The following is a 13,530-nucleotide window of genomic DNA, read 5'->3' on the forward strand; positions in this document are numbered from 1 at the left end:
CCCCTGCTGGTGCTTGCGTGTATGCCACAGGTGCAATAGGTACTCGTTGCCGGTAATCATGGGTGTGCCACCAATTGTGGGAGGCGGCACCCGCGGGTGCTCGGGGGGTTTCCAGTGTCTGTGAGAGATGCGTTACAGGGAGGTATATTCCCGTCCTGCATCCGTTGCCATGGCGACGCTCCGTGACATCCCATGGATTTGATTTCTCTCTGCCTGTCTCTTTCCTTCGGAGCGAATTATAGCGAAACGCATAAAAGAACCGAGAGGCGGGAATCCAGCCAAGGGGAGAGAATCCTGATGAGAAGAGCGGAGGCTCGAGAAGGACATAAAGTGCGAGACGACAACCAGCGAGGAGTGAGGGAAACAAGGAACTAGGGGCTGAGAAAAGACTGAAGGAGCAGAGGGAGAGAAAAGGCTGCCTGATAGAGCAGTAGAGAGAACTGACGGAGAGAGACAGACAGACTGGAAGACGGCGAGTTGAGTCCGAGACATGTTAGGAGAACAGAGAAGATTAGAAGGATCATGTAGACGGGATGATCACGGCGAGGAGAGCGAGACAGACCATGAGAGCAGAGGGCTAGAGAGAAGAGACAGTCACGTGCGAGGACTTGGGTGGAATGAAGAGAAGGATCAGAAAATAGAGACAGATAAGGGAGAGAGAGAGAGAGGCCAGGGAACAGAGGACTAGAGAGAAGGGAGAGACAGGCAGAGTCCAAGAACAGAGAGACAGAAGAGACGTACAGAAACTATAGAAGAACATAGAAAGGGGAGACGAGACAGACGGACTGGGAGAACACAGATGGGTCCACTTTTTCCAGCGTGATCGATCTAATGTGACAAGATAAGAACAGCCTTGTTTACAATGGCGCTCTCGGAAGCGCGCACGCTTGGCGGGGGTGGGGGAGCGGACCCTTTGAAGTGCTCCCAAAAGGCGGATTGCATGGCGGCACGATGGGCGTGATTGTGCGCGTGCTAGCCATGCAATCCGCTTTTTGGGAGCACTTTTCAAACCCGCTTTCTATAGTCTCGCTTTGCGATCGCTTACGCGATAGCAAGGTCGAGTCCTAAAAAATAACAAACTAATACTATCACAAAATGTGCCGCTTAATTTGCCTTTTCTTGCCGCATAATTTACTCAACCCTGTTGCATAACTTGGCCCTCCACTGCCACATAATTCAAGTGGCTCTGGTTATCACACAGCTCAGAAGTGTGGTTTAGCTCAGCACACTGGATGTAATGTTAAACTACTTAGTTCAGTAGGCCCATTCTCAGCATGCCTGCCTGTCACTGCATTCCCTGCGTTGGTTCTGCATTCCCTGGTGCACACCTGGGCTCGGACACTGCAGGCAGGTAAGGATTGGTAATGCCAAGAATTATTCCTGTGCCTGCTCTTCATCTCCGGGTAAATTATTAACGCCTGGGTAGACTATTCTTGCCTGTCACTATTAAGGAGCGCAGTCTCTTCATGCCAAGGGCAGTCACTACATGATTGGCAATGTTGTGTGAACAGTTTCTGCATGCACAATGCAGCACACCTAGAAGTAACAAAGATCCATTATGGATTGTTTATGCGCAGGAAGGGACACCTTCATGCACATAAACAATCTTTCCCTGCAATGCACTATGGTGCAAGGGTGCCTGCGTTGGTGCTAGGCAGCTACATTTAGCGCCAGCGCTAGGGAAAATACAGGGGTGTGCTGAAATACGTGCATCGCTGTGTTTTAAAAATGTCAGAGAGTGGCGCTGCCAAATTTGGTGTAGCTCTGCGCTACAACATTTTCTAGAAAATATGCCCCTAACTTTCACGGAGGATCTGTGATATTCATTGTATCTCTCCAGCTCACAACTGGAAAAGGTTTTTATTTTGTGGCAGAATCAGAAACAGTTTATTGCGCAACTGAAAATTATAACTGTTCTAGCCAATTTCACCCATGCATACCAGGGTTGACCTGGGCGAAATAATTACACTTTTAATATTTATGTAATTCTTGAATTTTGCTGTATGTGAAATTCAAAACATTTCTGGTAAATTCACGATATGTAGTTTCAAGTAATTTGTGCATGCAGTTTCAAATAATTTGTGCGTGCTGATGGGGTCTCACAGCGAGACATTTTGGGGGAGATTTACAAGCTCCTTGCGTGACTTTTGCGCTGCAGTTGTGTCACTTTTGTGACACAGCCGCAGCATAAATGTTGCGGCCCATTTACAACGTTACGCATCTAGGGAGATGCGTCACGTTGTAAAGCCCTGCATCAAATTATACCTTCATCAGGTATAATGTATGCAGGGTGGGCGTTCCCACACAAACAGCCATGTAGAACTGACACAGTAAAATCTACAAGATTTCACTGCGTCACTCTACGGCTTCACTGCGTCAGAATCCCTATGCCTGCTCAGAGCAGGCGTAAGGAATGACGCAGGGCTTTGTGAATGGGACTCACCCATCTATTATTGCGCATATCTGGAGTTGCGTCACTCCCATGAGCAACTCCATCAGTGCGTCACTTTTGCGCCAACAGATGTGTCAGAATTTCTGACACATCTGTAAATCCTTGCGCCATGGAGCACTGTATTGTAAATACAGCGCATCCATAGTGGCGCAAGGACATTCGGCGCTTACGCAAGGAAACTGACGCATCTATGCAGGTGCGTCAGTTCCTTGCAAATCTGCCCCTTTGTGCTTGAACCAGTCTTCTCTTCGTATCTCTCGACTTTTCTTACACAAAGTGGGTGCCTGAGTGAAAAAAAGTCATTGTTATGCCAGCGAACAATATTTCTCTACAAAAGATTAGTTTGACTTAATTCTACAAAGTTTTAATGGAATTTCACTATTTCTTTTTTTTTTTAATACAAAAAGCATGAAAACAAGATAAAATGTTGAACACCCCCACTGAATCCTCTCTGTTCACGGAGTCCCTCCTATTTACCTAGGTAATTGAAAGCGACCTGTTGGACAGCCATGAATGAAATTTTATGGGGAATGATTGTATGCTATATGTTATTGTCCAGCCACAAGGTGGCGCCAATACCTAGAGATTGGAAATGGGAGTGAAACGCGTCAGGCTATAAAAGAGACAGGACGAGTAAATTGTGGAGAAAGAGAGAGAGAGCTAGAGAGAGAGAGAAAGAGAGAGAGAATAGGAGACATTGACACAAGATGAGGGGCTACGAACTGAAAATGATTATAGTACATGTGCAAAGGAATGAAAACGTATACACTGAAGAGGCTACATGCAAATTTCATTTTGCAAGCTTCCAATCTGCCACGAGGTGGCAGCATTTCGTAATGATTTAAAACAAGCGTGTCCAATCATTGCGAGAGATGTACACAATAGGGAAGAGCGCATCATAGGAAGGAAATACAATAGAGAGTGAGGGAGTGGGGGACAAAGGCAATGGAATGTAATGAACAAGAGTGCTGGGGTGGAGAAGATGCTAGCGATGAACAAGGGATGAGGGTGTTGTGACTGGTAGAGTCAGTTGCGTAACAAAACTTGATAGGGCCCCTCTCCAAAGGACAAGGAGCATACCCCCCCCCCCCCTCCCGCCGGACTCCTCAGGAGCTCTTAGGCCAAGGTACTGTGCTGAGGGGGTCCATGGAGCTCGGGGCCTCCCCGTCCTGCGGGGGCTGCAGGGGCCTTTGTTACGCCACTGGGTAGGGTAAAGGTGGTGTTACCTGATGTGAAGGTGATCTCATCGGCCTTTGTAGTTATGCCCTCTTTAGTTTCACTCTCGAGATAACAGTCAATCCTTTTGTAAAACAATAGATGAAGGAGTTGACCAAAAGCACACCATTACTGTATGCATGTTGGTGACATGAGGCCTCCGATAAAAGCTATTGCTCTCCGTAAGTGAGGCCTAAAAAAGGACCAAGAGAACAGGCTCAAGCTCTCCTGTTCCTCAGCCAGCCAAATGTGTGGGTGTTCAGCTATTTGTCATGGACCTTAGAAGGCATGCCAGGTCTGCAAACAACGACGAAAGACTAGAGACAAGGTTGGTCTCTTCCTGTTTAGGTCTGGAGTTAGCCTAGACCTTTATATTGTACTAAAAGTATATGTATAATATACTAACTTAGAGGGGCTTTTAGCCAACTCTTTTATCCATTGGCATGTTGTTGCGTCATTCACATTTAGCTTCCATCCACCACAGCATATAACACAGGGCTATGGGTCGGTCTACTTCAGCCACTGGTTAACTTCACTTTGATTAAGTGAATTTTTCTCTTTCACAATGAGCACATCTGCACACAAGGTAATTCCCTTTAGTGCCAGTGTTTTGTTTTTAATTTACAATTTCTTTAGTGTAGCCTTTATGTTTAGAGCCTGAGGTGAAAGCAGGATTCTTATACTAGATGTGAGCACAGGCCACATCCCACACTTTATCAGTTCCTGTCTCCTGCCAATGTTGCAAATTCCATTTGGCATGTCCTTTGTTCATCTGACTCCTGGTGATTAATAGCATAACAGAATGTGGGGCATATTTACAAGACAATGGAGCAGCGCGGTGCCACAAGCAATTTTTCTGCACCCTGTGGTGTCATTTACAAGAATACTGCACATTCATGTACTCACCTCTGTACTGGTGCACAAACAGCAGCCGTGCACTAGTGCAGACACAAGGTTGTATTTTTTTTGCAATGAGTTGTACTAAAGAGGATTTCTGACAGTGAGCTGATACTTCACCGCACCAACAGAGAATTTCTGAAGTCAGACATTGTGTTTGTTGGGTAGCATTTATTGGTGGAGGGAACAATGTTGACATTAAGAATGCCATGATGTTAGATCTATCTAATATGTACCAGAAGTACAGGAATGGCCATTTATTGGGGATAGTTTAATCATAACCTTACATCACTGACAAAACCAAAGAGAGAACTGTTGAAGCCTGATGCTATGTGGGAATGGACGGAAGATAAAATAGCTGCATTTAGTTGGCCTAACGGCTAGGGCGGTCGACCTTGAATCTGGGGAACCGGGTTCGAGTCTCGGCAACGACGCAGAGCATCCTGTGATTCTGGGCAAACCACTTAATCTCCCTGTGCCTAACTAAAATGAATGTGTCCTCATCTAATGTAACTAGTGCTATGTACAGCGCTCTGATACCCGATTCGGGTCAGGTTCGCACTATATAAAACTCTGTAAAATAAATACATAAATACAAATTTCAGAACAAGAAGATGCTCTGCAGTTGTTATGAAACCCAAATATTGTTAGACCCTAGGAAGAACATTGAGGTGGTTCTATGTGCCAGTCCAACAGGTGGTGAACAGACATAATATCGAATTTGTAATATCGAATTGCCAAAATATCGAGTTTTTTGTATAGAATGGACAGAATATCGAATTGCCAAAATATAGTGGTGCAGAATATCGAAATTCAGGTAAGAAATATCGATTGTCATAATATCGACAGTCATAATATAGTTGCTAAAAATATCGATTTTTTTATAGTGTTTTAAGTGTTAGTATATGTGTTAAAAGTATGTAGGTTTTATTTTGTTAAAGTAATGAATTTTATGTTATTTAATTTTTGCATAATTTAATTCCGTAGTGGGTTGTGGGTTTATAGGGGAATAGGATGGGAAGTAATTTAATTATAGTAAATTAAATATACATTTTTAGTAATTATTAATTATTTTTAATTTAATTTTGCATTTTAGTTCGGTAGCGGGTTGTGGGTTTATAGGGGAATAGGGTGGGAAGTAATTTAATTGTAATTAGGTAATTATTTAATTGTATTTAATGGTATTGATAAATAATGTATTGTTAATTAATTATTAATTGGTAATTAATTTTTATTAATTGGTAATTCATTTTTATACATTTTTTAATTGATAATTATATTAATTGTATTAATTTATTATTCGGAGCGGGTTGTGGGTTTATAGGGGAATAGGGTGGGAAGTAATTTAATTGTAATTAAGTAATTATTTATTTTTATTTATTGGTATTGATAATTAATTTACTGTTAATTAATTATCAATTGGTACAGATTTTGCATTACTTATAAATTTTTGGTATTGAAAAATAATTTGTGGTTAATTAATTATTAATAGGTATTGATAATTAATTTATTTATATTTAATTATAAAATCATTACTTTCCCTACTGTTGCACTCACTGGAGGGGGAATAATATTTTTTACCCTCCTGCTAACCAACACTTTCCCTACTGTTGCACTCACTGGAGTGGGAATAGTAATTTTTACCCCTACGCTATCCAACGCTTTCCCTACTGTTGCACTCACTGGAGTGGGAATAATAATTTTTACCCCTACGCTATCCAACGCTTTCCCTACTGTTGCACTCTCTGGAGTGGGAATAGTAATTTTTTACCCTTACGCTATCCAACGCTTTCCCTACTGTTGCACTCACTGGAGTGGGAATAGTAATTTTTACCCCTACGCTGTCCAACGCTTTCTCTAGTGTTGCACTCACCGGAGTGGGAATAGTAATTTTTACCTACCCGCTATCCTACGCTTTCCCTACTGTTGCAGTCTCTGGAGTGGGAATAGTAATTTTTGCCCCTACGCTATCCAACGCTTTCCCTACTGTTGACACTCACTGGAATGGGAATAGTAATTTTTACCCTCCCGCTATCCAACACTTTCATTACTGTTTCACTCACTGGAGTGGGAATAGTAATTTTTACCCTTCCGCTATCCAACGCATTCCCTACTGTTGCACTCACTGGAGTGGGAATAGTAATTTTTACCTACCCGCTATCCAACGCTTTCCCTACTGTTGCACTCTCTGGAGTGGGAATAGTAATTTTTACCCCTACACTATCCAACGCTTTCCATACTGTTGCACTTACTGGAATGGGAATAGTAATTTTTACCCTCCCGCTATCCAACACTAAAAATATTGAATATTTTTAAATCATTTTAAGTTAACATATATATGTTTTAAAAAATAAAAATGCATGTTTTTTCAATTTACCTTAATTATTTATTAATTTTAAGGTTATTTAAGTATTTGGAAGTGGTTTACTTAATTATATTTATTATTTCATTATTTTACATAACTTTTTAGACATTTTAAAAATTCGATATTTTAACAAACTATATTATTTACGATATTTTGGATTCAATATTTTTGTACTTACCTGATTGTAGATAGGAAGTCGATATTCTGTCATTCTATATTTTGCCATCGATATTTTGGCAGGTCGATATTTTGCTCCTCGATATTCTGTCATTGATCCCAACAGGTGGGGTCATAATCATTCTTGCCCCTGCAGTTATGCTATTTTGGTCTCACCCATGGGTCAGGTCACTTTTGTAATAAAAGGACTTAGATGACTGACTCAAGCTCTCTCGTATACATAGCAGCCAAGTGGTTATTTTTCAATGCTTCTGGGGCTGCTTGTGCCATTTGTAAAAATGGACTGAACAGAGGGCATGGAGAAAATGAAGAAGGGATGAGAATGAGGTGGTAAGGATGATGGTAAAAGGAGACACCTGAGTTGGGGCAGAAAATGAATAGGTCATAGGAGAGGAAGTGGAAAAATGAAGAAGAGAGAGAAAGTGAGAAGGCTGGGAGGGAGCAGTCTTATTGGAAGGTAAGAGATGGAGGTAAATTAGAATTAGAGAGAGAGAAATAATAAGTTAGAATCGGTGTGGCCATAGAAGAAGGAGAAAGCAATGCGAATTGGAGGAAGTACGAAAAAGAGCAGAGAAACATGAAAACAGAAGTAAAAATATAATTTTGGAATGTCACTCACCTACAGATTCCACGGCAATACTGTACAGAAGTTTGGGAAACCCCCTCAACTGATGTCCCTGGAGGTTCACAAGCATGATTGTTTCTGTGAAACAAATAAAAGGGGTTCTGTTAATTTGAATCCAGGAGAGCCTTATTTGTAACTGACCCTCTCCTCTAGGCTAAATCTCTGCAGATGGATTGGAGTGGATGGGAAGAAATGTTATTTTACCTTTTAGAGTAAGTGTTGCTCTTCTACTTCATAGTTTTCCACATATCAGCAGTTTACGTGAATATTGCCAACATGATAGCAGGCCCGACCACTCTTTATTTATGTGTAAGGATGAGTGGGAGTGTCAATGGAGACCAGGGGCCTCATGTACGTAGCCCAATACCGGTCGGTAACGGCCGATTTTCGGTAATTATACCGTTACCGACCGGTATTTAGGCTGTTGACATGTAGGGGGCTCATTTCTGTATTCGGTAATTTACCGAATCGGTAAAATTACCGAATCGGTAATTTTACCGATTCGGTAAATACCGAATACAGTAATGAGATGTAGGGGCACTGTGTGGTGGGTGTGGGGATTCGTTATTTACCACCAACTAATAGTTGGTGGTAAATGACGAATAGGTGTGAAAATGCATTTTTGTGCACTGTGAAGTGTGCAATGTGGCAGACATACATGCCCCTAGGGCATGTATGTGCGCCACATGTGCACACATGGAAGAATCAGGGGTGCAACAGGGTGTCAATGTGACACCCTGCCACCCTTGAATGTGCTCCCCCCATTACCGAATCGGTATTTACCGATTCGGTAATGAGGCATACCTTCCCATTGATTCAATCAATGGGAAGGTATGCCTCATTACCGATTCGGTAATTACCGACTTACTCCGATTCGGTAACATTTACCGAATTTTTACCTACACACACTTTACCGATTCTTAAATACCGAATCGGTAAGATTCGGTATTTAAGAATCGGTAAAGTGTATGCCACCTACATATGGCCCTAAATCTCTTGTTGGCGTGCAGCTGTGGCAGTGTGGAGCTCCATCAAGGGATTGGCTGATTGGGTGTCTGAAGTGATAATGTTCTTGTCTCTTAGTTGACTATTTCTTTGAGATATGTTGGGTTTTCACTTGAACCATTGTCCCCTTCTTCCCCACGTCCCAATGTCATCTGGGAACTCAGGGGCAGATTTACAAGAAAGTGAGGCATCTGTAGAGATGCGTCACTTTCCCTGCGCCACCCTGAGAAACCCTTGCGCCACAATGTATGCGCCGTATTTACAATACAGCGCACAATGGCGCAAGGATTGACAGATGCGTCAGAAATTCTGTTGCATCTGTTGGGGCAAAAGTCAGACATTGCTGGAGCCGTGTCGCAAGCACGACGCAACTCCAGCAATGCATTTTTAGGTCTATTCCCACTACACTGCATCACTCCTTACGCCTGCTTCAAGCAGGCATAAGGTTTTGGCGCATTGGCGTCCTAGAAGTGACGCAGTGAAATCTTGTAGATTTCACTGCGTCACTTTTACAAGCCTTTGCTGCGTGTGAACGCCCACCTTGCATATATTATACCTGACGCGGGTATACGCGCTTTACAATTTGACGCATCTCCCTAGATGCGTCACGTTGTAAATTGGCTGCATTTTTTGCGCTACCGCTGCATCATAAAGGTGACGCAACAGCGGCGCAAAAGTGTCGCAAGGGGCTTGTAAATCTGCCCCTAAATGTCATCTATGAACTATAGCTGCGAAGGACCTTCTGCGTTGGGGGGCAGGACCGTTAGGAACCTGAAAATTGGACAGACCAGCTCTAGGCTGGTTCAAGATACCAGTGGGCAGGTTCTCCGGCTTCCTCCTATTTCTGAAGCATATGAGGCGCATTGAAGATGAAAAAGCATTGTTGACAACTAGAGGCCCTGGACTACTTCACAAAAGTATGTGGTGCTTGGGGTGCCTAAATGGTATTCTGACCCAGTCTGTGAGAAGGGGCACAGTTTGCGCTGTTTTTCATGTCAGGGGGTGAGCTTTAGCCCAGACCCGTTGCATGGATGCCAAGCAAAGCTTCCCAGCGTGGCATCCAATGCCTGCCCAAGCCCTTGGTGAAGGAGGGGTACTCTCACACCGGCTCATGTGATCCTAACTTTACCTCCTAGATTGCTGTGAGGGTGTGGTGATTTGACCTCGAGGATCTGATTGGGAGGATGAAGGTGCCAGAGTTTAGAGTGAGATGAGAAGACATTAATGGAGAGTAGTGCCTGAGTTCAGGATGATTAAGAACTAATGGGGCTGTATGGAAGTGTGAGAATGAATGTTTCACTGAAAACACACGCTCTGTTTATGGGATTCAGCTATCAGGATGGCTGTGGTTTCCTTTTCTAAGGCATAGTTGAATTAATTCTCTCCATGTTACCAGAGAGATGGCTCTTGTGAATCCCCTCTTTATCAGGGAAATGTTAATATAGACCAGAGTATTGCAATCAACCATTAGTATGTGAGTTTTTATTTTGAGTTATGAACTGGGTTCCTGGTCAAAGGGAGCACCTGGTGAAGATACAGGGGACATGGTATGGTGTGTTCTCTTGCACAAGAAGACACACGTACAGAGTGAACTTAAAGGAGACACACACACACATTTCACACTCTTCCAATGACTGGGGATGTTAGTACACTTCGTTTAGGAGTTATATAGTGGACCACCAAGAGGTACACTATGTAAAGAGTCCAGGCAAATCTCAAAGGAATTACAGAGGCACAAATTACACCCCAAATGCTCTCTTTTGTGGTAGTGTGGGTGAGCAGTTAGACATATCAGAGGGTAGTGCTAAGCATTTATTGCACACACAAAGGCAGTAAGTGAGACCACACTTAACAAAGAAATCCAACACCAATGTAGAAAAATAATACACAATTTATATGAATTTAAATACGAAGATCATTGGAATCAGGTAAGTACTTTTTGAGTTATGAATTTGTAATTTTTTTTTAATGGATACAGCAATTTCTGAAGCAGTAATGTTATCTTGTTGAGGAAAGACATACACTGCATACAGGTACTTCGCAACAAATTACGGTACCAATCTCCTGGAATTAAGGTAAGTAAGGCACAAGGCCCAAGGCAGCACCAACAGGTCACCTCGGGCGGCACTACGACGGCCGAGTGCAGAGGTGCTTTTCACCCTCAGATGCCCTATGTTATCCTATGGGTGAAAAACATGTACTGCATTTGGGCACTTCACAGCGACTTACAGGACCAATCTCCAGGACTTAAGGTAAGAATGGGGCAAGGTCCAAGGCAGCCCCAACAGGCCACCTCGGGCTGCACTGGGTCGACCAGGTGCTGAGGTGCTTTTCAGCATTGGCTACCCAATGTTATCCTATGGGGGAGAAAAAAATGTACTGTATTCGGGGACTTCACAGCAACTTACGGGACCAATCTCCTGGACTTAAGGTGATTATGGGGCAAGGTCCAGGGCCACACCAACATATCACCTCGGGAGGCTCTGGAGCGTCCAAGTGCAGAGGTGTGTTACGGTGTTGAGTGTCCCATTTACTTCAATGGGGAACGGTATGGTTGCAAAGAAGCTGCAAGCTGGGACTGAGAGACCAATGAGGCTGAACCAACAAGGAGGCTCATGTCTTACAATACTCGGGGACACCTTTGGTACTCTTCTTCTAGGGCCAAGGTGGTTGGGTTCAGAGGTGTTCTGGGGCATCGGGTTTTGGTCACCAGAGACATTCGTGGTAGAGGGAGACCTGCACAACGAGGCTGCAGGCGGCATTGGTGAGTCTACTGTGAGTAAACCCAAGGTGCACTTTGTATCTGGAGTGTCGGGGGACCATGTTGGCAGTGTTGGCCCACTTCAACTTGGGCTAGGGGGCACGTGTGCAGAGGTGCTTTCTGGAGTCGGGTTTTCGGCGGTCTGGAGTCCTTACAGTTCTTTTGGAGTGCCTGAAGGATGTAGGGAAGCAGCTCCGCTATGCCACAGGAGTTCCTGGGTCATTGTTGAAGGCAGACAGTCCTCCCAGGCTTATGGAGGCACAGTAGCGTAAGACAAGACAACTTTAGCGTAATCTGGCGGGAACAGCAGACAGGCCGGCAGGGTTGGCGTCAAGTCAGTTGCCTCCCCATAGTACTTGCTTCTAACGGCTCTTCGGTGTCCTTCTTCTTCTTAGGTTGGCAGGAATTTGATTTCCTATTGCCATGGGTTCACCTAAATACTAGATTTAGGTGTTTTCGGGGAGTGTAGAGTACTTGCCATGGGTTACTTACCCCTGAGGTCACTCCTCCCCCTATATGATCACTTCCTATGGGAAGTGGGAATAACCCTGTCCCAGAGTTCCTAATTCTGCTATCAACAGGGTGGCAGACTTTTACATTTTGTATCCACATCAGGTAACCCACCTTACGGGTTGAACTAGCCCGAGAGTGGACAAGCCTCTCTGCCTACTCATTTTTTCCACCTGTCCTGGTGCCAAATGATCCCTGGTCAGGGGGTGGGCATCCCTTCAACGCTGAGGGAAGACAGAATCACATACCAAAGGCGATGGGCTCTTTGAAGCTCCCTGCTTTGGAATGCTAATTTACCAGCCTTGCTGGAGGAGTATAAAACACCTTCCTGCAGAGCAGCCATTAGTCATGACTCCTGAGAGCGTGGACTCTCACCCCTGGTGGTAAGAAACTCGTCTGTGGTGGCAGGCTAGACTGGACCAGCCAGCCAGCACACTAGAGGGCTCTTAGGTTTCAGGGGGTACCTCTAAGGTACCCTCTGGGTGCATGTATTAATACATCCATCACTGAAATCAGTGTGGGTTTATTAATACCAGGTGTTTGATACTAAACACCATTGGTTTCAGTGAACCCATGATGTAGCTAGGGAACTCATTTCGACCAGTGCCAGTACATACCTTAAGCCGGCTTCCCTGCTCACTTATAATGTCTAGTAATTGAACTAGACATCACAGGAGCATATCTGCTCATGCAGATATGTCCTCACATAAAATATAATGCACCCTGCCTTAGGGCTCAAAGGGCTGCTGTAGGGGTGACTCACATATATTAGATGCAGTGACTTTGGTATGGCACACAGGAGTGTGTCATGTCATGTTTTCATTCATGGTTTGCACTATGTCACCCCAGCCTGCAATGGCAATCTGTGTGAAATTTGTGTGTGGGCCTCTTAGGGTGGCATAAGATATACTGTGGCCCTTTGGGACCCTCTATAGCACTCATGCCCTTTGTACCTGGGATACCATTTGCTAGGGACTTACAGGGGTGCTAAAGTCTTTAGCCGATTGTAGCACAATTAGACAACATCTTGTTTTGGGGAAGGAGCACTGGCACTAAGGTCTAATTGCAGGCTTCAGTGCACTGTCAGAGTAAAAACATCAGCAGCTATCTGCTGAAAAGGGAGCACAAAGTAGGGGGAAAACTACAACAAAAGCCCAGTTTCTTACACACCTCCCTTCTCCAGCCAGCAGGCCAGGAGACTCAGCCACAACCTGGGAGAGTCGAAATCGCCTGATGAGGAAGAGAGTAAGGGAACAGGCTGCATTGATGCAGGGCCTACTCTGCCACACATCCTTCTGACCAGGTCACTGCATCTGGGCAGCTGAGCTATTCCAACATTGACAGGCCCCATTTTAAACTGCACTATCTGACTTTTCCTCCTTTCCTTTGGGATAGAGGCAGCTACCTCTGCTAACTCCATCTTAGCCAGGGCAACCCCCAGCTTACCCAAAGATGTTATCCACAACTGAAGTAACACCACCATAAATAGCAAGGTCAGAGGGCCTAACTTGCTTTCTGACATG

The 13,530-nt window shown here is 44.2% G+C and overlaps 1 protein-coding gene across 2 annotated transcripts in view; it reads right to left on the reverse strand.

The window, feature by feature from the left end:
- Positions 1-13,530, reverse strand: part of LOC146798005 (mitogen-activated protein kinase kinase kinase kinase 5-like) — a 581,883-nt gene that overhangs the window by 75,464 nt on the left and 492,889 nt on the right. For both annotated transcript variants that reach the window (XM_085625240.1, XM_085625239.1), the window contains one exon: positions 7,726-7,809. In XM_085625240.1, coding sequence (XP_085481366.1) covers positions 7,726-7,809 — 84 coding nt within the window. The remainder of the gene's footprint in view (positions 1-7,725; positions 7,810-13,530) is intronic.

Source organism: Triturus cristatus, chromosome 9 (genome assembly GCF_964204655.1).
Source record: "Triturus cristatus chromosome 9, aTriCri1.1, whole genome shotgun sequence".
In the NCBI taxonomy this organism is placed as follows: domain Eukaryota; kingdom Metazoa; phylum Chordata; class Amphibia; order Caudata; family Salamandridae; genus Triturus; species Triturus cristatus.